Source organism: Callithrix jacchus, chromosome 3 (assembly GCF_049354715.1).
Source record: "Callithrix jacchus isolate 240 chromosome 3, calJac240_pri, whole genome shotgun sequence".
Taxonomy (NCBI): domain Eukaryota; kingdom Metazoa; phylum Chordata; class Mammalia; order Primates; family Cebidae; genus Callithrix; species Callithrix jacchus.
The window spans coordinates 190,554,761-190,579,526 of record NC_133504.1 but is presented as its reverse complement, the minus strand read 5'-3'; the positions used below and the strand labels follow the sequence as shown (position 1 = coordinate 190,579,526).

At 44.9% G+C, this 24,766-nt stretch overlaps 1 protein-coding gene across 16 annotated transcripts in view; it reads left to right on the top strand.

Moving 5' to 3' along the window:
- The window catches only part of FAM193A (family with sequence similarity 193 member A), a 191,682-nt gene that overhangs the window by 45,246 nt on the left and 121,670 nt on the right, over positions 1-24,766 (top strand). For 8 of the 16 annotated variants that reach the window (XM_035294601.3, XM_078367703.1, XM_078367704.1 and 5 more), the window contains exon 2: positions 6,121-6,366. The exons of 1 other annotated variant lie outside the window; for it this stretch is intronic. In XM_035294601.3, the coding sequence (XP_035150492.1) occupies positions 6,139-6,366 (228 nt within the window). In that variant the 5' untranslated portion in view covers positions 6,121-6,138. Of the gene's footprint in view, positions 1-6,120; positions 6,367-13,956; positions 14,050-24,766 lie in introns of all 16 variants that reach the window. 7 more of the 16 variants (XR_008480333.2, XR_008480332.2, XR_008480331.2 and 4 more) reach the window with 1 other exon arrangement.

The following is a 24,766-nucleotide window of genomic DNA, read 5'->3' as shown; positions in this document are numbered from 1 at the left end:
TTTCCAAAAAAAAAAAAATCCAAAAAAAGTTGAGTTTGTTGATCTTTTCCTTTATGCTTTAGTGCATTTGGTGTCTACCTTGAAAATGTTTTCTTTCACCCAAGGTCATAAGGATATTGTCCAGCATCTTTCACATTTAGGCCTGTAATGACGGAATTGATTTTTGTGTATGGTGTGAGATAGGGGTCCAATTTCATTTTTTCCCCCAATTTGAGTATCTAGTTTTCCTGTGTTAAAAAGACCATTCTTTCCGTAGTATTGTAGAATGCCATCTTGGTTATAAATTGTGTGTCTGTGTATCATACCTTGATTCTATATTGTTCCTTTGTCTACTTTTCTATCCTTTGGCCGGTACCACACTCTCTGTTTCTTTTTTTTGAGACAGAGTTTCACTCTTGTTGCCCAGGCTAGCGTGCAATGGTGTGATCTCAGCTCACCGCAACGTCCGCCTCTCAGATTCAAGTGATTCTCCTGCCTCAGCTACTGTAATCCAGTAGCTGGGATTACAGGCATGCACCACAACGCCCAGCTACTTTTGTATTTTTAGTAGAGATGGGGTTTCTCCATCTTGGTCAGGTTGGTCTCCAACTCCCGACCTCATATCCTGCCTCGACCTCCCAAAGTGCTGGGATTACAGGTGTGAGCCACTGTACCCGGCCCTCTCTCAATTTCTGTAGCATTTTTTGTTGTTGAGACAGGGTCTTGCTCTGTTGCCAGGCTGGAATGCAGTGGCAGGACGATGGCTCACTGTAGCCTTAACCTCCTGGGCTTAAGCAATCTTCCCACCTCAGCCTCCTGTGTGGCTGGGACTACAGGTGCACGCTGCTATGCCTGGCTAATTTTTAAATTTTTTGTAGAGATAGGGTTTCCCTGTGTTGCCCAGGCTGGTCTTGAACTCCTGGGCTCAAGCAATTTTCTCATCCCCAAGCCTCCAAAAGTTCTGGGATTACAGCAGTGAGCCACCATCCTCACCCTAGTATAACTTTTTAATAAGCCTAAATAGTCATTCTCTATTATTCTTCCTGAGTATTTTGGCTGGTTTTGGCCATTTATAATTTAATACGCTTTATATGAAATTAAACTTCTATGTCTTGCTCCATTTGTGTTGCTATAAGGAATACCTAAGGCTAGATAATTTTGCTCCTGGTTCTGCAAGCTGTATAAGACGCATGGTGCCAGCATTTGCATCTGGTGAGAGCCTCAAGTTTCTTCCACTTAGGGTACAAGGTGAAGGGGACCCAGTGTGTCCAGGTGACATGATGAGAGAAAAAGCAGGAGAGAGGGGGAAGGAGGTGCCAGGTTCTTTCTACAGCTAGCTCTCAGGGAACTAATGGAATGAGAACTCACTGCTGCAGAGACAGCACCAAGCCATTCATTTGGGATCTGCCCTCATGACCCAAGCACCTCGCATTAGGCCCACCTTGAAGCCTGTGGTTTTAGCTACTCAGGAGGCTGAGGTGGGGCGATCAGTTGAGTCCAGAAGGTCGAGACTAGCCTGGGTGACCTAGGGAAGAAATATTGTCTCTACTGAAAATACAAAAATTAGCAGGGCATGGTGGTGTATGCCTATAGTCTCAACTACTTGGGAGACTGAGGCAGGAGGATCACTTGAGAGCCGGGGAGGTGGAGGTTGCAGTGATCCAAGATCGTGTGATGGGGAGGTCCCATCAGCAGAGCTGTGGGTGACATGGGGCTTGTCAAGTGTACAAATGGCTACTTTGGAATTGCTTTAGGTCAGTTAATTTTCAGATGCTACCTATTCCATTTATTGTCTCAGAGTAAAAGCCATTTTCAGCCTCTGTTCTATTTAAGTAGTTTAATTTCTCCCTCTGGTCATTTTGGGGTGTATCTGTAAAGACTGTTAATATCCTCTGCAAAATGACTGTTACTGTGATTTTTCAGGAACCCTCACAGATTGAAGGGGATGCTAACCAGTCTGAGACGTTCGTAGCCCTTTGATACCAACTTTTAATTCAACCTTAGTAGATTAACTTTAGTTTAAAGATTGGCAAAGAGCAGTATGTTAGAAATACATGTACATCTGCCGCTATTAGTGAATTCAAGCTGTTTTGCTCTTTTGCTGTATGGAGCTTGAATATAGAGACTTGAAGGATTTTGCAGATATTGTGGTGCTGTCCCATGACAGAGTACTGATAGGAAACTTGCCCTGGCATCCAGACATGTTCTGAGGGTTGCTTAGACATCTGTTTTCTTCTGGATAAGTAGGATCAAAACAAATAGTAATTACATTGTTCAGTAGACTTAAAACTTGGCAACTATGTTTGTGTAGGAGAAGCCGCATTAGTAACAGTTACATGCAGAAAAACGTTTTCTGTCACTATAGTTCCAGCAGATACCACTGTGCCTTCATTAGTGCCTTCAAACCACCTTATTTACATCTGTGGAACCACTGGCCGTGTAATAGGCCAATCCAGGGGCGATCATTAAAAACAGTTGCGGTTTTCATTAGGTTTTCTGTTTTTTCTAATATATAAACTGAAATTAAAAGTAAATTCTTCAGAGCCCATTCTTAAAAAAAAGAAAAGGTAAGCCCTAAGGAAAACTAGGTTTCGTATTAGCTATTTAAAAGGATGCTATAATAATGCCAGATCAATAATTGCTGAATTTCATTGCACTTCCATGGAACAGCCTTGAAATTGTACATTGCTGAATATTTACTCTGTAAGATTACAGAAATTGTTTATCACAGAGCCAAGTACTTGAGGTAATTTTGTGCCTAACTCATTGTATGATTGTTATGAATCTCTGTCACCACTGAGAAGGAGGCTTACATATTAATGTTAGTAATTGCTCTCCAGGCAATGCCTTTTGCTCAGAGAAGCTGAATATGGTTTAGTAAAGCTGAGTTCAGGAAAGGAAGGGAGAAAAGTTATTTTAGTGGCTACACATAGCAGTGTTCCCTGGACTGCTAATAAAAGATCATGTGTACAAATGCAGATAATTGTGGTTGGGGTAGGCAAGACAAAGTATGAATTACTGATGTGGACTAGGTTTTCGTTTCCTTAGCATTTACTGGGCACCTGCGGGATGCTGCTGCATTATGGACACTCGGACTGTTGAATGTCTCCTGGGAAGATGGACGTGTGAAAGATGATTTTGCAGGATGGTGCGTGTATGATAGTCCATAGAAAGTGTAGCAGTTGTACAGGAGTTGTAGTAACTAGCGTGACGTATTGTTTGAGGATGGAAAACAAAGATCCCATAGTGGGGTTTGAAGGGGTGCTTTGCAGTTGTCTGGTAAAGGAAGGGCGGGGAGATTGCTGTTTTAGGGAAGCAAGTGCAAGAATGAAGGCGGGAAGAGAGAAAGCCACATAGTTGGAGAGCGCGAGGGTGTGGAACTAAGGAGTTTCAAGGGGGCGATTTTGCAGGAACACAGTCACCGAGGGCCTGGTGTGTCCTGCGTGACCCTTTGCTGAGGACTTGATCTTTTCAGGCAGTGGGCATAACTGAAGGGTTTAAGGCAGAGAAGGTTCTGGCCAGTGTGAGGGAGTTTTGACAGGTGATAGGGGACATGTGGGGAGCAGACAGCCCTGAAGGCCGGCGACAGGAGGTGGCGGCGGCACTAGCACTGGTGAATGGATGGGAGGTGCACTGGGTGCTCTCAAGTCATTTCTGGCTCTTACATTAGGATTTCAGGCTCGGGGACCTTTGGGTCCATCGAGCCTGACATCTAATTCTGTGATTAAAAGAGCAGGCCAGAAAGGTCTGTTGGACGTGACTGTTCTGTTAGCCATGGGAGCTGAGACCTAAGGAAAAGAGATGGCTTTGTGTAAGGGTAAGTCAGCGTGCCTTTTTTTTTAAATTGTCATACTTGAGGCTTTTGGGATACGTTGGTATGGAAAAATACATGGATTCTCATGGTTCCCAGGGGTTTGAGGAGTCTGGCGCTTTTCTAGGACAGTGCAGGAGGTAAGAATCAGTTCTTTGCCCCCGTGTCCCAAACATTCAGCCCAGGATGGCTACTGAGCTGGGTTCAGGAAAATCAGAACCCTGTGGATGTAACAGGAGTCGGCAGTTTTGATCACTGGTTTATGGAAACACGGGAGAATATATATAAACATCTTTTGAGTCTTACTGGTGCCATCATTCATTCTTCCAGTCACTCATTCATTCATTTATACATTTAGCCCCTTGTTTATATGCCGCCTGCCGGTCAATGGGAACTCTAAGAATGGAGCCTGGGGTCCAAATTAGAGCCCTCAGCGTCGTTGTGTGGCCAGTCTGCCATGCACACTCAGCCCATTTGAATGTTAGTGGTAGGATGGGGAGAGAGCTCGAGGCTGTAGTAGGAGCTACGGGACTGGTCCAGCCCAGCCCTGGAGAAGCCTCTGGGTGGAGCTGGAGACTGAAAAGCCAGAGCAGCGTCCCCTGGGTCCTCTGTCTTCCCACCTGGCGTGTCCTGCAGCAAGGGCACCCCCACATGGCAGGAGAGACCAGCGGGGGTTCTCTCTCCTCCACCCCACTGTGTGCTCTGGTTTTGGCTGCCTCTGGAAGGCCAGGCCAGTCTTCCCTCTGCCCTGCTGCCTGGGAGTGCCTCTTCAGCCTCTCCTCAAGGCTCAAAAGGGCCTTCCTCCCAAGGTGCAGAGGCAGCGCTGTGTGAAGAGCCTGTTTTAGGATTGAGTTGATTCGGGTTAAAATCTTGTCTGTCCCTCTGCCCCCAATTTGATGGCCTTGGGACTTTATCCCCATTTCCAGGCCTGTGAGTCTCAGTTTCTCTCCCCTCCCCTCCCCTCCCCTCCCCCCTCCCCTCCCCTCCCCCCTCCTTTCCCCTCCCCTCCCCTCCCCTCCCCTCCCCTCCCCTCCCCTCCCCTCCCCTCCCCTTCCCTTCCCTCTCCCCTCCCCTCCCCTCCCCTCTCCCCTCCCCTTCCCTTCATTTTTGAGACTGAGTCTTGCTCCATTGCCCAGGCTTGAGTGCAGTGGCACAGTCTTGGCTCACTGCAACCTCCACCTCCTGGGTTCAAATGATTCTCCTCCCTCAGCCTCCCAGGTAGTTGGGATTACAGGTGCATGCTACCATGCCTGGTTAATTTTGTATTTTTAATAGAGACAGGGTTTCACCATGTTGGCCAGGCTGAATTTTCCTTTTCTTGTTTTTGAGGCTAGAGTACACCCACACTAGAGTGCAGGGGCATGATCACAGCTCTCTACAGCCTCAACTTGCTGGGTTTTAGCAATCCTGTCACCTCAGCCTCCCTAGTAGCTGATACTAGAGATGTGCACCACCATGCCTGACTAATACTTGGATTTTTTTGTAGAGGCAAAGTCTTGCTATGTTACCCAGGCTGGGTCTCAAACTCCTGAGCTCAAGTGATCCTCCCGCTTCTGCCTCTCAACTGAAGGCTGGGATTACAGGCGTGAGCCACTGTGCCCAGCCTGCAGTTTCTTTTTCTTTCTTTGTGTTTTAAAGGCTAATTTTATTTTTTTTCTGATAGAGTGGGTGGTTATCTTTTGAGAGGTTCTAAGGTATAATAATCTTGTCTTTTCCTTCTACCTCTGAGGCCTCTTTCCCTTGCCCCACATTGTAGGACCTGTTTGAAAATGCAGATGTTTATTTACATCAGGTGATAGGAGGCTCAGCATCATTATTGCTGGGCCTGGAAGGGAGGCTGGGCCTTGGATGTGCAGCTGCCATCAACTCCCTGTTTATCTTGAATCTGGAATTTGGACAGCCCACCTCAGAGATGGTTTGGATCTGCAGACACGTTTAAGCAGAATTGCCATCTTAGGTCTGAGCCGTGGTGCGCAGATGCCTCTAGAATAGTGGTTTCAGACTTCATTGGTGGCAAACAGTCTGAAAATTCAGGCTAACAATTTCTAGCATGTGGCGCGTTGGTAATAATACAGAAGTCAAGGTGAAGGGGTTAATTGGACAATTTGCCAACTCACGCTGAGATGAGATTTTCTTGATGGCACCATTTTATTTGAAGTAGTATGAGTTTCTAGAACATTAGGTTTAGTTTATTTGGTACGTTTCCTATTTTATATTTCTGTATATAAACATACACATGCATTTTAGTTTTAGAACTGTACATGTATTTTAATATTCTTGGCTTTGTGGATCAGGTTTTGAAAATAGAATTTTTTTGTTTTCTATTCCAGACTCCTTTTAGTTTTGGCATGAATCATAGGACACCACCCTACCCCGCTGGGGATTATTGTCTTCTGTGCAGAAGTGAACGTAAAGACTCCTCATTCTTAGAGAGCGGAATTAAGACTGCGAGCAAATTGGCCCTTTCCATGGCTCCCAAGGGCAACAGCGTGCTGCACCTGCCACTATGGGTGTGCCCGGACTGCCGCAGGACTGTGGAGAAGGAGGAGAGGCATGGCGGCCTTGACCAGCCGGTGGTGAGTGGCTGCCCAAACAGGCAGCGCAGGGCGTTGGCTCTCCCCACCCCAGGTTATAGAGCTAACTGGCAGTGAAAAGAATGAATTTGCTTTTGCTTCAGGGGGCATTCCCTCCTGCACCGCCTTCTAGCCTGTGTCTCCTGGGACGGTCTTCCTGGGCTTCCCTTGCTACACTGCAGTAGGTGGTAGGGCACCTGCCCTCCTTGTCTGGGCACAATTCACTCCAAAAGCTATGTGGCCCTGAAGGGTGACTTTTGGCATTGAGCTTAGGATTTCTTTGGTGCCCTTTCTTGAAAAGGGAGTACACTTTTCATGTGTTTAGTTCTCAGCAATTCCACATGCAGGCAATTCTTGACCTGATGCAGCTCTCAAGCCTCACTTTCCCTTTTACTTGTTTGTGCGTCTCAGCCTTCTGGAGGCCGCAGTGCTGCCAGCAGGCTTGGCCGGGAAGGCACACCCTTACTCTCGTCTTTGACCTGATTGAGTGTTGGTGGACCCTTGTTCCGGAAGGCTTTCGTGTGTCCTGATTGGGATCTAGGAGGAGTTGGCTTTTGCACCTCTTTGAGGCCCTACATTCCAGGGCTCTTCTGTGCCCTTTGATTTCTGCTTTCAAGCATCTAATAATTTTCTGGGCTCTTTTCTTTCTTCTTATATCTTGCTCTGTGCAGCCAGGAAGCTTGCATATTTCCTGCTGCTCTGTTTTCTCCTGTGGGACTGCCTTGGGGGAGTCCTGGTGACAGTCTGAAGAGCGCGTGCCTGCTGCCTGGTGTGGGTCTTCATCTTTCCTGTCCCCGGCTGATAGCCTGGTGCCCGCCAGCAGCTGCCAAGCCCCAATGCCTTGAAGGCAGCCCCCATCTCCAGGGCCACTTTGTATCCTTGGGGTCTCATTGTCAGAATTAGTTTCTCACTCGGCCCCTCCCGGCTTCCCCCTTTCCCGCTGGACTTCTCTCCTGGCACTTTTTCTAGCATGCTATGTCTTTACTTATTCATTTGGTTCACTTTCTTCTTCATTAGAATATAAACTCTAGAAAGGCAGGGGTGTGTGTGTGTATGTGTTTTACCAATATAATTTTCTTTGCTTTTTGTGTTTTTTTGGTTTTTTTCTTCCTAAACTTTATCGTCTCTTCCGATTCCAGCCCTGCTCTTGTGTTTTAGCCTGTGCGCTTGGGGACAGGCTGCTGCCATTTGCCTTGCTTCAGAGACCAGTGGAAGTGCCTATGGTTCCCTGCGTTGTCTTGCCTGGGTTGCGGGAGGGTCTCATTTTCCAGACGCCAGCTTGTCTTGGTAATGGATAGTCTGTCAAATGGAGCCTTTTTCTCCTCACCAGAAACAGTGGCCTTGGGAATAGCAGAGGTGCAGCCTTGGCCTGTGTTTGTGGACTCAGACCATCTGTTGCTTTTGTAGGTCGGCCTCTTTGTTGGAGCTGGCCTTTAGAAAACAACATGTAATTTACCTTCAGTTAAGATTCATCCTTTTCTTACTTAGAAAATACTCACTACCACAAGCTCCAGAACGTTTGCATCACCCCATAAACGTCCCTTGTTTCCCTTGGTAGTCACTTTCCTTCCCCTGCCCTAACCTCTGGTAACCACTGACCTCATTTTTTTCTTTTTCTTTGTTTTTGAGATGGAGTCTTGCCCTGTTACCAGGCTGGAGTACAGTGGTGCGATCTCAGCTCACTGCGACCTCCACCTCCAGGGTTCAAGTGATTTTCCTGCCTCAGCCTCCCAAGTTGCTGGTACTAGGGGTGTGTGCCAGCACGCCCAGCTAATTTTTGTATTTTTAGTAGAGACGAGGTTTCACCATGTTGGCCAGAGTGGTCTCAATCTCTTGACCTCGTGATCCACCCACCTCGGCCTCCCAAAGTGCTGGGGTTACAGGAGTGAGCCACGGCGCCCAGCCTGACCTGATTTTTGTTCCTACAGTTTTGCTTTTTCCAGAGTGTCACATAAACTTCTGTAACTTGCATAGCGCTTTTGAGAGTCACCCAGGGATTGCGTGCATCAGTAGTTTGTTTCTCGTTATTACCGAGTAATTGCACAGATACACCAATTTACGCAATTAATCGCGGGATGTTCGTGTTGCTCCCACATTTGGACTGTTTTGAAAAAAGCTGCTGTGAACATTGTTGTTCTTTCTGTGGACATCCTTTTTATGTGTTGCTGGATTGATTTGCTAGAATTATGGTAATTATTTTTGCATCTCTGCTCATGAAGGCTATCTGTCTGTAGGCTTCTTGTCTTCTAATGGCCTTCGGGGCCTCATAAAATGAGTTGGAATGTGTTTCTGTTTCTTCTTTCTGGAAGAGTTTGTCAGAATTGGTATTATCGTTTTTTCCTTAAACGTTACTGGTTGTTGCTTTCTGTTCCTCTTGTTCTGTTTGGTCAAGTGCCAGACAGTATGCAGAGAGCACCGGGCTAAGGGTGTTTCCTGTTATGCACCTGGGAGGCCAAGTCAGTCCAGCCGGCCTCAGCCGGGCTGTCTCTAGCACTGTGTGTGGCTTTCTTATGGTCATGTAGGCCTGAGAGTGGTCTCTCTACTTCCTCCTTGGCACAGGTCTCCGATGGTGGCACCTTCTCAGTTCTCCCATCTCGCCTGACTTTTGGATAATCCTGTGCTCAGGGCCTTTCCTGGCAATCCTGCCTCTGCCAGGTGGCAACTAGACTCTGCCTTATATCTGTAGGGGTCTGACTGGCCCCATGTCTTGTGCTGGTCCTGGTCTGTGTGTGGCGCATGGCTTTCTTCAGAACAAGGAGAGAGGCGTGCCCCTTCCTCTCGGCTAATAGATTAGCCTGGAGACTTGGGCACAGGTCTCCTGGGAATGAGAGGGAACATTCCTTTTGGGGCTTTCCAGGGATTAGACTTCCACACTTGCCACTGTGGAACTCAACCTGTCACAATTTGTTTAAAGTTCAGCTGTTTTTTTCTAATCACTTTTATGGCCTCCATCCCCTTTCTTTCCTCTGCCAAAGGTGAAACAGTAAGTGTGTCCCCTCTTCCCCTTAGAGGGGTGTGTGGGACTTGGTTGTATAGTTCCCTCTGGCAGCCTGGTCACTTCACCTCTCCTATGGCCCAGAGATAGGATTTGATCAATTGTCCTGCTCTGGTTCATCGTTAGGGTCAGTGCACTGCTCTCCCACAGCTTTCTGCATCCAGAGGGGAAGTGAAACTGAATTGGTATCTTCTAGATGAGCATTATGTCATCAGCAGTTGTAGGAGAATATTGGTGGGAATTTCTCTTTACACCCTGCCTAACAGTTGCACCTTGGAGGTTTCTCTGGAGACCTCCTCTTCCAAGGCTGACCATCCTAGCATGGTGTCCTAGACATTTTCATGCCTGGAAACCTAAGATGTATGTCGTCGTTCAAACTTTCATCTTGATCATCATCTATCTTTGCAGTTCAGTTGCTTGACTGTCTTCCCTTGCCATAGTTTTTTTTTTTTTTTTAAGACAGAGTCTTGCTCTGCTGCCCAGGCTGGAGTGCAGTGGTGCAATCTCAGCTCACTGCAACCTTGCTTCCTGGGTTCAAGAGATTCTCATGCCTCGGCCTCCTGAGTAGCTGGGACTATAGGCATGCGCCAACATGCCCGGCTAATTTTTTTTTTTTTTGAGACTTGCTCTGTCACCCAGGCTGGAGCTCAGTGATGTGATCTTGGCTCACTGCAGCCTGTGCCTCCTGGGTTCAAGTGATTCTTATGCCTCAGCCTCCCGAGTACCTGGGACTATAGGCATGTGCCACCATACCTGGCTGGTTTTTGTATTTTTAGTAGAGACAGGGTTTTGCCTTGATGGCCAGGCTGGTCTTGAACTCCTGGTCTCAAATGATCCACCTTCTTTGGCCTCCCAAAGTGCTGGGATTACAGGTATGAGCCACTGCGCCGGACCGGCCACAGTTCCTTGACCTCATTCATCCCTATCAGTCAGTCCATGGATTCCATTCCTGTTCCATTCATCAGGCCTCCCTGACCTCACTCCTAGGAGCCCGAGTTCCCTGACTTGGCACTGTGGCTCTTCTGTGATGCTCAGGCAAATCCCCTGAATATTTTTGGCTGTGCTGGTCCAGCCCTGTCTCTTCCCTCCATGGGACAGGATGTTCCTGGAGACAATCACTAGCCTCACTTTACTGCTTCCTCTTAATGACCTCATGACTCCAAACCATAGACGGGCATCTAGTACATTCTTCTGGCTTCTTTAAGTACCCCCCAGACCCCTTGGCAGGAACCCTTCTTGTTCCTTGCCTCTTAGACTACCTGTACCCTCTTTACCTACTCCCTACTCATCTTAGCTATTGACCTCATGCTTCAGGGAGAAAATCAAAGCTAACACTGGGCACCTCCCTGTATTCCCCGCAAACCCCCATAGCTGAGGGCATTTTCTCCTCGCTTTGCTCTCCAAGGCCTACCCCTGCTGGGCTTTCTAGTGTCCATCTGTTTTCATCTTCTTCAAGACTTTGTTGCTTTGATTATTGTTTTCCTCTGCCTTGGCTCCTGACTAGTGGGATGCAAATCCTCTTGGGCTACCCATTCATGAATGACCCGCCTTTGGCCTCACCTCCCCTTCACAGCCAGGTGGATTATGAAGTGTGGTTCAATTTCTTTAATGGTTAAAATCTTCTCAAGTTAGTTTTGATAAGTTATAGTCAAAGTTGCTGGCCAAGAGGGCACATGCCTGTAGTTCCAGCTATACAGGGGATGAGGCAGGAGGGCTGCTTGAGCCCAGGAGTTCTGGGCTGTTGTGTGGTATAGCAACAGGGTACTGCAGTCTGGGTAGCACAGTGAGACCCCGTCTCTTTAAAAAAGAGAAGAAAAAGAAAACTTGGCAAAGTTACTGGTATAAAGTTTTGTGTAGGGGTCTCTTTTCACTTCCTACATGATTTGTAGATTTGACTTTTTTGTTTGTTTTTTGTTTTCTGAGACAGAGTCTGGCTGGAGTGCAGTGGTGCGATCTTGGCTGACTGCAGCCTCCCCCTCCCAGGTTCAGGTGCTTCTGGTGCCTCAGCCTCCTGAGTGACTGAGATTACAGGCGTGCACCACCACGCCCGGCTAAGTTTTTCTATGTTTAGTAAAGACGGGGTTTCACCATGTTGGCCAGGCAGTTCTTGAGCTCCTGACCTCAGGTGGTCTGCCCAACTCAGCCTCCCAAACAAAGTGTTGGGATTATAGGCGTGAGCCATCATGTCCAGTGAGTTTTTTATTTCTGATAAAAATAAAAGCACACATTTATTGTGCTTTCTTTTCCTTTTAAACCAGTCTTGTTAGGAGTCTGTCAGTTTTGGCCTGGCACAGTGGCTCACACCTGTAACCCTAGCCTTTGGGAAGCCAAAGCAGGAGGATTACTTGAGGCCAGGACTTCAAGACCAACATGGACAACATACCTGGCCAACTCTGTCTGTATTAAAAAAAATTATAAACCAAAAAAAGTCTGTCAGTTTTGTCTTTTCAGAGAAGCAACTTTTAATTTTAAAAATTGTTTTGCTTTGTCTAATTAATTATTGCTTTTAATTATTATTATCTTTAAGACAGAGTTTCATTCTGTTGCCCAGGCTGGAATGCAGTGATGTGATCTCAGCTTACTGCAACCTCCGCCTCCCAGATTCACAGGATTTTCCTGCCTCAGGCTCCCAAGTAGCTAGGACTACAGGCATGCACCACCATGCCTAGCTAATTTTTGTAGTTTTATTAGAGACAGGGTTTTGCCATGTTGCCCAGGCTGTTTTCAAACTCCTGACTTCAAGTGATCCTCCCACCTGGGCCTCCCAAAGTGCTGGGTTGGCAGGCGTGAGCCACTGCACCCAGACAGTTACTGCTGTTTTATATACATGCATGTGCTATGTATTAATATTTGATTAGTTAATGCTATGGTGAATGTGATTTTTTAATGAAATTTTAGAGGCCCGAAAGAACAGTTCAAATTAGTTTCCTCTGGCTCTGTCTCTTTGGTCTCTTTGCCTTCCCAGAGGCGTGCACTGTTGGCAGATGCTTGAATCTTCATCCAGAGACATTCTGTTGCTTTATTTTCTTTTTTGACAGAGTTTTGCTGTTGTCGCCTAGGCTGGAGTGCATTTGAGTAATCTTGGCTCACTGAAGCCTCCACCCCGGGTTCAAATGATTCTCCTGCCTAAGCCTCCTGAGTAACTGGGATTATAGGCAGGTGCCACCACACCCAGCTAATTTTTGTGTTTTTCGTGCAGACGGGATTTCACCATGTTGGCCAGGCTGTCTCGAGCTCTTGACCTCAGGTGATCCACGAGCCTCAGCCTCCCAAAGTGCTGGGATTACAGGCATGAGGCATTGTGCCCACCCATGTTCTGTTCTCTTTTAATTATTTAAGGTGGTGATGGCAGGTACCAGTGTCTTGAGTTCCAGGTGATGGTAAGTTACTTGTCCTTTGGAGAGGGCTAGAGATGCCACAGTGAGATGGGATGCATGTAGGTGCTGGAGGAGCTCTGCTTTCTAGGCCTCTTCTGAGAGCTGCCTAACAGGTCTGTGGTGTCTGAGCTTGGGGGCCAGATGCTTAGAGGAGTTGCATTCCTGTCTGACCTTGGTTGGAGATCTGTGGGAGTTTGAACCCTGCTCAACTCGGCCTGCTTTTTGTACTCTTGCTGATGGCAGGTGGCCTGCAAGGAGCCACTGGACCTTTGTGATTCTGTCTTTCTTGTGTGATGTCGACCACAAGTCTCTATTCTCTTCTTCCTCTGTGGTTCCTCTTCTGCCTTCCTACTTTGGGTACTTACCCATGAGTTTTCATTATTTTGCTCTGATATGTGATATGAAACCTCTGTTTACTCTTGCAGATTTTGAAATGTTAGTTGCAGTGGCTCAATTTTCATTCTTTTCTTTTTTTTTTTTGAGATGGGAGTTTTGCTCTTGTTGCCCAGGCTGGAGTGCAGTGGCACTATCTTGGCTCACCAAAACCTTGGGTTGCCGGGTTCAAGTGATTCTTCTGTCTCAGCTTCCCGAGTAGCCAGGATTACAGGTGCCCACCACCACACCTGGCTAATTGTATTTTTTTTAGTAGAGACACAGTTTCACATGTTGGCCAGGCTGGTCTGGAACTCCTTTTCATGATTTTATTAATTTTTTTGTGCTTAAACTATCAATTTCTGAGTGATACTTAAAATCTCCTACTATGCCTGTATCTTTTTTCCTTAAAGAATTTCTGTTTCTCATTTACAGGTTAAAATTATTAACCTGGTATGTCCTACCTTTTACTGTGTGGACCCATCTGTGGTCATGCGTCTCTCCTGAAGGGTGCTGTTTTCTGTTTGTTTAGCTATGGGAGCTCCCTCCCTCCCTTTTCTCTTTGCACATCTGCACGTGCGTTTAATTGTGATTTCTTTGTGTTAGTCTGTTGAGGTGTTCTTAAGCAGTGTATATAGAGGTAGACTTTATGTGGTTTTAACTCAGAGTCTCTTTTTTTTTCTTTTTTGGTGGCAAGGTCTCACTCTGTCAGCTAGGCTGTCGTGCAGTAGGCAGTGGTGTAAAAAAGCTCACTGCAGTCTTGACCTCCTGGCTTAGCCTTCCGAGTAGCTGGGACTACAGGTGCATGCCAACATGCCTAATTTTTTTTTTTTTTTTAATTTTTTGTAGAGATGGATCTCTACTAAATTGTCCAGGCTGGTCTTGAACTCCTGTGCTGAAGCGATCCTGACACCTCAGCCTCTCCAGGTGCTTGCATTACAGGTGTGAGCTGCCATGCCCAGCCAAGAGTCTGCATCTTAATAGTGAAATCAGTCCTTGTCACTTACTGTGATGGTTTGTATATGTGGAGTTATTTCTGCTAGCATGCAGGTCAGAAATCAAACATTGCCCTTAACCCAGATCCCTTCCTGAACTCCTTCCAGTCATTATCCTCTTGGCGCCACGTTCACACTCGCTGGTTGCTCCGAGTCCTTGCTCTCACTTTCTTCTGTAGTTATATCACCTAAGCATCTACCCACAAACGTGTAGTACAGTTTTCCTGCGGTTTTGAGTTTTACAGAAATCTGATCATACTGTATGTGGTACTTTGTGTCTTCCTTTGCTCTGCATTATGTTTGACAGTGGGAACTCTGGTTTCTCCATTTTCATTGCTGTATGCCATCCTTCTTTATGGACATGTTGCAGTTTAGTTGTTTCCAAATCTTGCTGATTGTGGAGCACACATGACATTCTGTTGTCTATAAATGGAAGGAACTGCTGAGTCATAGGTGGTTTATATACTTAACTGATTACATGTTAAGATCAGTAGCGTATTTTTAAATGAAAGCTATTTTCCAAAAACAAAAATGGTTTAGTAAGTAGGGCTGAGCATGGTGGCTCACGCCTGTAATCCCAGCAGCTTGGGAGGCTGAGATGGGTGGATCACCTGAGGTCAGGAGTTTGCGACCAGCCTGGCCAACATGGCAAAACCCTGTCTAGACTAAAAAAACAAAATTGGCTGGGCATGGTGGCTCATGCTTGTAACTCCAGCTACTTGGGAGGCTGAGGCAGAAGAATCTCTTGAACCCAGGAGGTGGAGGTTGCAGTGAGCTAAGATGGCATTACTGCACTCCAGTCTAGGTGACCGAGCGAGATTCTGCCTCAAAAAAAAAAAGAATGGTTTAGTAAGTATAGTGGCAGTGTTTTATACACACACACACACACACACACACACACACATGTATATATTTATTTATTTATTTATTTTTTGATACAGAGTTTTACTCTGTCGCCCAGGCTGGAGTGCAGTGGCGTGATCTTGGCTCACTGCAACCTCTGTCACGTGGATTCAAACAATTAGCCTTTCAAGTAGCTGGGATTACAGATGTCTGCCACTGCACCTGGCTAATTTTTGTATTTTTGGTAGAGATGGGGTTTCACCATCTTGGTCAGGCTGATCTTGAACTCTTGACCTCGTGATCCACCCACCTCAGCCTCCCAAAGTGCTGGGATTACAGGCATGAGCCACCCCTCCTGGCCTGACAATTTAATAGCTGGATAATAGAAAGCTGGGTTCTCATATCTGCCTGTGTGTGTGTGGAGCATGTTATGATAGGTTGTTCTGATCGAAGTATTTGAAGAAATATTTTAATGGCTTTTTTAGATAATTGTGAATATTTTTCTTTGATGCTGTATCAAACCATCACAAGTGTGATAGCTTCTTAAGGGTTGTTAAGTTCTTAAGGTGTTTGTAAGATCGTTCTTAAGGTGTCGTATAGAAGCTGAAACGGATCAGTGGCTTTTCCCTGCACTGTTACGTGAAGGTCCCTCGGTCTGTCTTGTCCTCTGAATGGACCTCTTGCCCATGCATGGCTTATAACATCACATGTTAGTTTCTTTGGTAAAGTATTGGTTTACTAGGTAGATAGATTTTCCTGATATTAATACTTTTCATCATTATTTTAAAAAATAACCTTTGTGAATATCACCACTGATCTCATCAGAAAGTCCTTTAAATGTTGAGTTTTCAAGGCCGCAGTGGCAGGTGAAAGTTTTCCAGAGTTCTGATTTTTGCTCAGAAAAATTACGATTATGAGAAAAGTTCAGATTTTATTATTGGCCGCAAATAGTGCCAGTTTGCCTTGAAGTGACAGACTCATTTTGTTCACTTTGGAAAATATCTGACAAATATCCAAGTCTAAATAACCATAGTTTGGCCCATAAGTCATTCTTCTAAGTAAAATTGATGTCTCCTGGGTGAAGCGGGCCATTGAATTCGCACTGCACAGTGAGATTCTGTGAGGCAGCCTCTTCCTGGGGTGTGCCAGAGAAACGCCTTATGTGTACTTCCCACTGGGTCACACAGAATATTCAGAAGACCTGTGCTTAGGGGTTCAGATTTATGCAAAATAATTATTTTTACTGCCTCAGGGACGTTCTTAAGTGCGACTGGCTTTTTCCTTCTGTCGTAGCTCTGAGGTGTGTGTCAGTGAAGAACACAGTGGCCACTGGCATGCTTGCTCCTCCTTGCCTTGGCGCTTAGCTCCGTCACCCACCGTTGCTCTTGCCCTGTCAGCGTGAATGTCAGCACAGTGAAAAAGGCAGAGAACATTTTGGCACTAATTTGAAACTAGTTTTGACTCGTGGGCCTACTTAACGGTGTTAGGGTGAAAATCCTCTTTTACTAGCCATTGATAGTTAACATGGATTTCTCGAAAATTCCTCCACTTTTATATCTGGTGATACATATTTAGCATAGGTATCAACCAGATTTTTTTTTCTAGTATTTGGAAAAAGAAAGTTTTCCCTTCTAATTCTCATTATACGTTTCACACTGAAATTTTTCAGAGAACTTAATTATCAATGATGTGTTCAGCTTGGTGACTAGGCTTATAGAATGGCCTTAACCTCCCTGTGGCTCTAAGCTATGCTGGACCATCTAAATGGTAAACAGGGGTCCTCTTACCACACTCAGGACCACTGTTCCGTTGGGCTTTTTCCTGACTCACTTGAGGGATTTTCTTTCTTTTTTCACTCAGTAGGAGCTCTTTATTGGTTATATTCGTTGTAGCTATTGTCTTGTCTGTCTCTTTTTTCTTTTTTGTTTATTTTTCACTGTGTGATGGTGTCTCTTTGTGAACACAGATTCTTTTTTTTTTCCTTTTTATCTTGAGATGCTACCAGGACAGCCATTCACCGCGGTCCCTGCTGGGGTGTGAATGCGCACAACGCACGTCACGTCCGGGCGTGCAGTGTAAATTGCAGAGTGTAAGGTGAAGCCAGCTTGATTGACTCCCAGATTAGTGCTTCCACGATCTATATCTCACTGTAGATTGATCTTAACCTGAAAATTAAAAAAAAAAAAGTAAATACCAGAAGACTTCATTTTCTTTTCTGTTTTCGAGACAGTCTGGATCTCACCCAGTCTGGAGCGCAATGGCGCAATCTCGAACACTGCAACCTTGACCTCTCGTGTTCAAGCAATCCTCCTGCCTCAGTCTCCTGAGTAGCTGGGACTACAGGTGCCCACCACCATGCGTGGCTAATTTTTGCATTTTTAGTAGAGATGGGGTTTTACCTTGTTGCTTAGGCTGGTCTTGAACCCCTGGGCTCAAGCGAGTCTCTCTCTGTTGCCCTGACTGGACCTCAATTGATCTGCCTGCTGTAGTCTCCCAAAGTGCTGGGATTACAGGAGTGAGCCACTGCACCCAGCCCAAATATGATAAAGAGGCAGGGGTAATGGGAAGCAGATTTAGATCATGGGCAGGTCTGCAGTGTGTCCATGAGCTTTGCCACCGAGTCCGATCTCCTGGTGTGCCTCAGTGCACTGTTTCCACAGGCTTTTTAGGAAAGAGTTTTGGTTGGCTTACTAATACTCTATCTTGTGAAAGAGAAATCAGACAGGGAACAGAGGTGGGATGGTTGAGACATTTTTGCATAGACTTGCAAGGGGACAGGCCTAACTCAAAAAATCTTGGTCCTAATAGTTGGGACCAAGTCTGTGTTGAAATTAGCAATTTGATTTCAGCTAATCATTCATCCGTCTCTTTAAAATAATGTTGTTAATTTGAATTTCACCATTTAAAAAATAATTCACTTTAAACTATAAAAACCTTGAGTTTTTATAGTTCTATAAAGGCTAAAAGACATGTTATGTTGCATTTTAACATTTGCATGTGTTTAACAAAAATAGGTGTAGTCTGATGGGAGATGTGGTGAGGGGATGGCACTTTGGGAAATTATTTTTTCTTTAAAGGGCCGTGAACTCAAGCGTCCTGCCATAAAGAAGACTACTCGTAAAGTAGTCTTAAGTTTCTGGGATTTTTAAAATTTTATTTTACTTTATTTATTGCATTTTAGGTTTTGGGGTACATGTGCAGAACATGCAAGATAGCTGCATAGGTGCACACATGGCAGTGTGTGTCGCTGCCTTCCTCCCCTTCACCCACATTTGGCATTTCTCCCCAGGCTATCCCTCCCCAGCTCCCCCCGCCCCGCTGTCCCTCCCCTATTCCCCCCAATAGACCCCAGTGTCCATGTGTTCTCATTTTTCTTCACCCGCCTATGAGTGAGAACATGCGGTGTTTCATTTTCTGTTCTTGTGTCAGTTTGCTGAGAATGATGTTCTCCAGATTCATCCATGTCCCTACAAAGGACATTCATCATTTTTGATTGCTGCATAATATTCCATGGTGTATATGTGCCACATTTTCCCAGTCCAGTCTATCATCGATGGGCATTTGGGTTGGTTCCAGGTCTTTGCTATTGTAACAGTGCTGCAATGAACATTCGTGTGCATGTGTCCTTATAGTAGAACGATTTATAGTCTTTTGGATATATACCCAGTAATGGGATTGCTGGGTCAAATGGAATTTCTGTTTCTAAGGCCTTGAGGAAACGCCACACTGTCTTCCACAATGGTTGAACTAATTTACACTCCCACCAACAGTGTAAAAGTGTTCCGATTTCTGCACATCCTCTCCAGCATCTATTGTCTCCAGATTTTTTAATGATCGCCATTCTAACTGGCGTGAGATGGTATCTCAGTGTGGTTTTGATTTGCATCTCTCTAATGACCAGTGATGATGAGCATTTTTTCATATGTTTCTTGGCCTCATGTATGTCTTCTTTTGTAAAGTGTCTGTTCATATCCTTTGCCCATTTTTGAATGGGCTTGTTTTTTTCCTGTAAATCTGTTTGAGTTCTTTGTAAATTCTGGATATCAGCCCTTTGTCAGATGGGTAAACTGCAAAATTTTTTTCCCATTCTGTTGGTTGCCGATTCACTCTAGTGACTGTTTCTTTTGCCGTGCAGAAGCTGTGGAGTTTGATTAGGTCCCATTTGTCTATTTTGGCTTTTGTTGCCAATGCTTTTGGTGTTTTGTTCATGAAGTCCTTGCCTACTCCTATGTCCTGGATAGTTTTGCCTCGATTTCCTTCAGGGTTTTTATCGTGCCAGGTCTTATGTTTAAGTCTTTAATCCATCTGGAGTTAATTTTAGTGTAAGGTGTCAGGAAGGGGTCCAGTTTCTGCTTTCTGCACATGGCGAGCCAGTTTTCCCAACACCATTTGTTAAACAGGGAATCCTTTCCCCATTGCTGGTTTTTGTCAGGTTTATCAAAGATTGTATGGTTGTAGATATGTTGTGTTGCCTCCGATGCCTCTGTTCTGTTCCATTGGTCTCTATCTCTGTTTTGGTACCAGTACCATGCTGTTTTGATTACTGTAGCCTTGTAGTATAGTTTGAAGTCCAGTAGTGTGATGCCTCCCGCTGTGTTCTTTTTCCTTAGAATTGACTTGGCTATGCGGGCTCTCTTTTGGTTCCATATGAAGTTCATGGTGGTTTGTTCCAGTTCTGTGAAGAAAGTCAATGGTAGCTTGATGGGGATAGCATTGAGTCTGTAAATTACTTTGGGCAGTATGGCCATTTTCATGATATTGATTCTTCCTAATCATGAACATGGAATATTTCTCCATCTGTTTGTGTCCTCTCTTATTTCGTTGAGCAGTGGTTTGTAGTTTTCCTTGAAGAGGTCTCTTACGTTCCGTGTGAGTTGTATTCCAAGGAATTTTATTCTTTTTGTAGCAATTGTGAATGGCAGTTCGTTCTTGATTTGGCTCTCTTTCAGTCTGTTATTGGTGTATAGAAATGCTTGTGATTTTTGCACATTGATTTTATATCCTGAGACTTTGCTGAAGTTGCTTATCAGTTTCAGGAGTTTTTGGGCTGAGGCGATGGGGTCTTCTAGGTATACTATCATGTCATTGCAAATAGAGACAATTTGGCTTCCACCTTTCCTATTTGAATACCCTTTATTTCTTTTTCTTGCCTGATTGCTCTGGCTAGAACTTCCAGTACTATATTGAATAGGAGTGGTGAGAGAGGTCATCCTTGTCTAGTGCCGGATTTCAAAGGGAATGCTTCCAGTTTTTGCCCATTCAGTATGATATTGGCTGTTGGTTTGTTGTAAATAGCTTTTATTACTTTGAGATACGTTCCACTGATACCGAGTTTATTGAGGGTTTTTAGCATAAAGCGCTGTTGAATTTTGTCCAATGCCTTCTCTGTGTCAATTGAGATAATCATGTGGTTTTTGTTTTTGGTTCTGTTTATGTGGTGAATAATGTTTATAGACTTGCGTATGTTGAACCAGCCTTGCATCCCCGGGATGAATCCTACTTGATCATGATGGATAAGTTTTTTGATGTGCTGTTGCAATCGATTTGCCAGTATTTTATTGAAGATTTTTGCATCTATGTTCGTCATGGATATTGGCCTGAAGTTTTCTTTTCTTGTTGAGTCTCTGCCGGGTTTTGGTATCAGGATGATGTTGGTCTCATAAAATGATTTGGGAAGGATTCCCTCTTTTTGGATTATTTGGAATAGTTTCAGAAGGAATGGTACCAGCTCCTCTTTGTGTGTCTGGTAGAATTCGGCTGTGAACCCGCCTGGACCTGGGCTTTTTTTGTGTGGTAGGCTCTTAATTGCTGCCTCGACTTCAGACCTTGTTACTGGTCTATTCATAGTTTTGGCTTCCTCCTGGTTTAGGCTTGGGAGGACATAGGTGTCCAGACATTTATCCATTTCTTCCAGGTTTACTAGTTTATGTGCATAGAGTTGTTTGTAGTATTCTCTGATGATGGTTTGAATTTCTGTGGAATCTGTGGTGATTTCCCCTTTATCGTTTTTTATTACATCTATTTGGTTGTTCTCTCTTTTTTATCAGTCTGGCTAGTGATATGTCTATTTTGTTGATCTTTTCAAAAAACCAACTCTTGGATTTATTGATTTTTTTGAAGGGTTTTTCGTGTCTCTATCTCCTTCAGTTCTGCTCTGATCTTTGATATTTCTTGTCTTCTGCTAGGTTTTGAGTTTTTTTGATCTTGCTCCTCTAGCTCTTTCAATTTTGATGATAGGGTGTCAGTTTTGGACCTATCCACTCTTCTCATGTGAGCACTTATTGCTATATATTTTCCTCTGGAGACTGCTTTAAATGTGTCCCACAGATTCTGGTATGTTGTGTCTTCGTTCTCGTTGGTTTTGAAGAACTTCTTTATTTCTGCCTTCATTTCATTGTTTATCCAATCAACATTCAAGAGCCAGTTGTTCAGTTTCCATGAAGCTGTGCGGTTCTGAGTTAGTTTCTGAATTCTGAGTTCTAACTTGATTGCACTATGGTCTGAGAGACTGTTTGTTATGATTTCAGTTGTTTTGCATTTGCTGAGGAGTGATTTACTTTTAAATATGTGGTCGATTTAGGAGTAGGTGTGATGTGGTTCTGAGAAGAATGTATATTCTGTGGATGTGGGGGGGAGAGTTCTGTAAATGTCTATCAGGTTTGGTTGTTCCAGGTCTGAGTTCAAGCCCTGGATATCCTGTTAATTTTCTGTCTGGTTGATCTGTCTAATAATGACAGTGGAGTGTCAAAGTCTCCCACTATTATTGTGTGGGAGTCTAAGTCTCTTTGTAAGTCATTAAGAACTTGCCTTACATATCTGGGTTCTCCTGTATTGGGTCCATATATATTTAGGATCGTTAACTCTTCTTGTTGTATCGATCCTTTTACCATTATGTAATGTCCTTCTTTGTCTCTTTTGATCTTTGTTGCTTTAAAGTCTATTTTATCAGAGACGAGAATTGCAACTCTTGCTTTTTTTTGCTCTCCATTTGTTTGGTAAATCTTCCTCCATCCCTTTATTTTGAGCCTTTGTGTATCCTTGCATGTGAGATGGGTTTCCCGGATACAGCACGCCGATGGGTTTTGGTTTTTTTATCCGATTTGCCAGTCTGTGTCTTTTGATTGGTGCATTTAGCCCATTTACATTTAGGGTTAATATAGTTATGTGTGAATTTGATACTGCCATTTTGATGCTAGCTGGCTGTTTTGCCGGTTAGTTGATGCAGATTCTTCATTTTGTTGATGCTCTTTACCATTTGGTATGTTTTTGGAGTGGCTGGTTCTGGTTGTTCCTTTCTATGTGTAGTGCCTCTTTCAGGAGCTCTTGTAAAGCAGGGCTGGTGGTGACAAAATCTCTGAGTACTTGCTTGTTCACAAAGGATTTCATTTTTCCTTCACTTATGGAGTTCAGTTTGGCTGGATATGAAATTCTGGGTTGAAAGTTTTTGTCTTTAAGGATGTTGAATATTGGCCCCCACTCTCTTCTGGCTTGTAGAGTTTCTGCCAAGAGTTCTGCTGTGAGTCTGATGGGCTTCCCTTTGTGGGTTACCCGACCTTTCTCTCTTGCTGCCCTTAGCATTTTCTCTTTCATTTCAACCCTGGTGAATCTGGCGATTATGTGCCTTAGGGTTGCTCTTCTTACGGAATATCTTTGTGGTGTTCTCTGTATTTCCTGGACTTGAATATTGGCCTGCCTTGCTAGGTTGGGGAAATTTTTCTGGATAATATCCTGAAGAGTATTTTCCAGCTTGGATTCATTCTCTTCGTCCCCTTCTGGTACACCTATCAAACGTAGGTTAGGTCTTTTCACGTAGTCCCACATTTCTTGGAGACTTTGTTCATTTCTTTTTGTGCTTTTTTCTCTAATCTTGGTTTCTCGTTTTATTTCATTGAGTTGATCTTCGACTTCTGATATTCTTTCTTCTGCTTGGTCAATTCGGCTGTTGAAACTTGTGCATGCTACGCGAAGTTCTCGTGTTGTGTTTTTCAGCTCCTTCAGTTCATTCATATTCCTCTCTAAGTTGTCCATTCTTGTTATCACTTCCTCAAATCTTTTTTCAAATCTTTTTTCAAGGTTCTTAGTTTCTTTGCATTGATTTAGAACATGTTCTTTTAGCTCACGGAAGTTTCTCATCCACCTTCTGAAGTCTGATTCCGTCATTTCGTCACAGTCATTCCCTGTCCAGCTTTGTTCCCTTGCTGGTGAGGAGTTTTGGTCCTTTGTAGGAGGCAACGTGTTTTGGTTTCTGGTGTTTTCCTCCTTTTTGCGCTGGTTTCTTCCCATCTTTGTGGATATATCTACCTGTCGTCTAAGTAGTTGCTGACTTTTGGATTGGGTCTCTGAGTGGACGCCCAGATTGTTGATGATGAAGTATTTCTGTTACTTAGTTTTCCTTCTAACAATCTAGCTCCTCTGCTGTATGACTGCTGAGGTCCACTCCTGGTCCTGCTTGTCTGGGGTACACCTGTAGCAGCTGCGGGACCATGAGGGTTGCTACCAGTTTCTTCTTCTGCTATCTTTGTCCCAGAATGATACCTGCCAAATGTCAGTCTGATCAGTCCTTTTTGAGGTGACTCTTTGGATATACAGGGGTCAGGGAGCTGCTTGAGGAGACGGACTCTACTTTATAGGAGCTGAAGTGCTGAGCTGTGAGCTTTGTTGTTCATTCAGGGCTGTTAGGCAGGTGTGTTTAGGTCTGCGGCAGCAGAACTTATAAATCCCCTTTTTATTCCTCAGATGCTCTGTCTCGGGGAGTTAGGGCTTTCTTTATGAGTATCCGTTGCACTGTCCTGCCCAGCTAGGAGGCAGTCTAATCACTATTTGCCTGCCGAGGCTTCGTCCTGCTACCGCGGGGTCCGCCCTGTCGTGGGCTCTGCCCTGTCGTGGGCTCTGCCCTGTTGGCGGAGTCTCTTTGTTATGGCAGGTTGCCTCAGCAACGGCAGGCTGCGTCAGCAATGGGAGTGTACCTCAGTAGGCGCAGAATGCCTCGGTAGTGGCGGACGCCCCTCCCCCACTGAGCTGCACCGTCCTGGATTCAGCTGTGCCCTCAGTGAAACTCTCAACCCCCAGCGTTTCGAATTGCCATTTTGTTTGTCCCTGTGGGGGTGGGACCCACCAAGCCTGATCACCTCGCTCCCTGCCTCAGAGCTCTTTTTCTCTCTTTTCTTTTTAAGTTGAACGGTTGACTCTCTCCCAGGTGTTCCAGTTGCCTGCTGATAGGGCACCAGGATCTGTGTGATTTTCCGTGCAGTGACCCACTGCACCGGCTCAAATGTCACTTCCCGGGAATCTTCTGGTCTGGCTCTCTGTCCAAGTCCCGTTTAATCAGATGGATATGCTAATCTGCCCTCCCAAATCTTAGATTGCCAGTTTAACAGGCACCCAGACCAGTGCGTTTTGTGCGGGGTGCCGCTGCGCTGCGGCGCCAGCTGAAACGGCCGCGCAAGCCGAGAGGGCTGCGCTGGCATCCCGTGTCTCTCCTACACCTGGGAATTTCCCCGTTCTGTGGGCAACAAAGATCTGTCTGGAAATGCAGCTAGGACTCACCCTCTGCGCCTTCACTGAGAGCTGCAATCCTGAGTTGTTCCTACCGCGCCATCTTGGAAATACCCCTCTCTTAAGTTTCTGTTTTTCTGTTTTCAGGGTTGACTGCTTTAGATAACATTTTGATTATGGACATTAGCAATTGTTGTCTTTATTCACGTATGTCATTAAAATTTAGCTTGCGTTTTACACTAAGGAACCAGGTTCTCCAATAGTTATTTATGCCCGTAGATCAATCAAGGCAAATAGTCCCAACCTAAACCAGCCACATGAGAGTT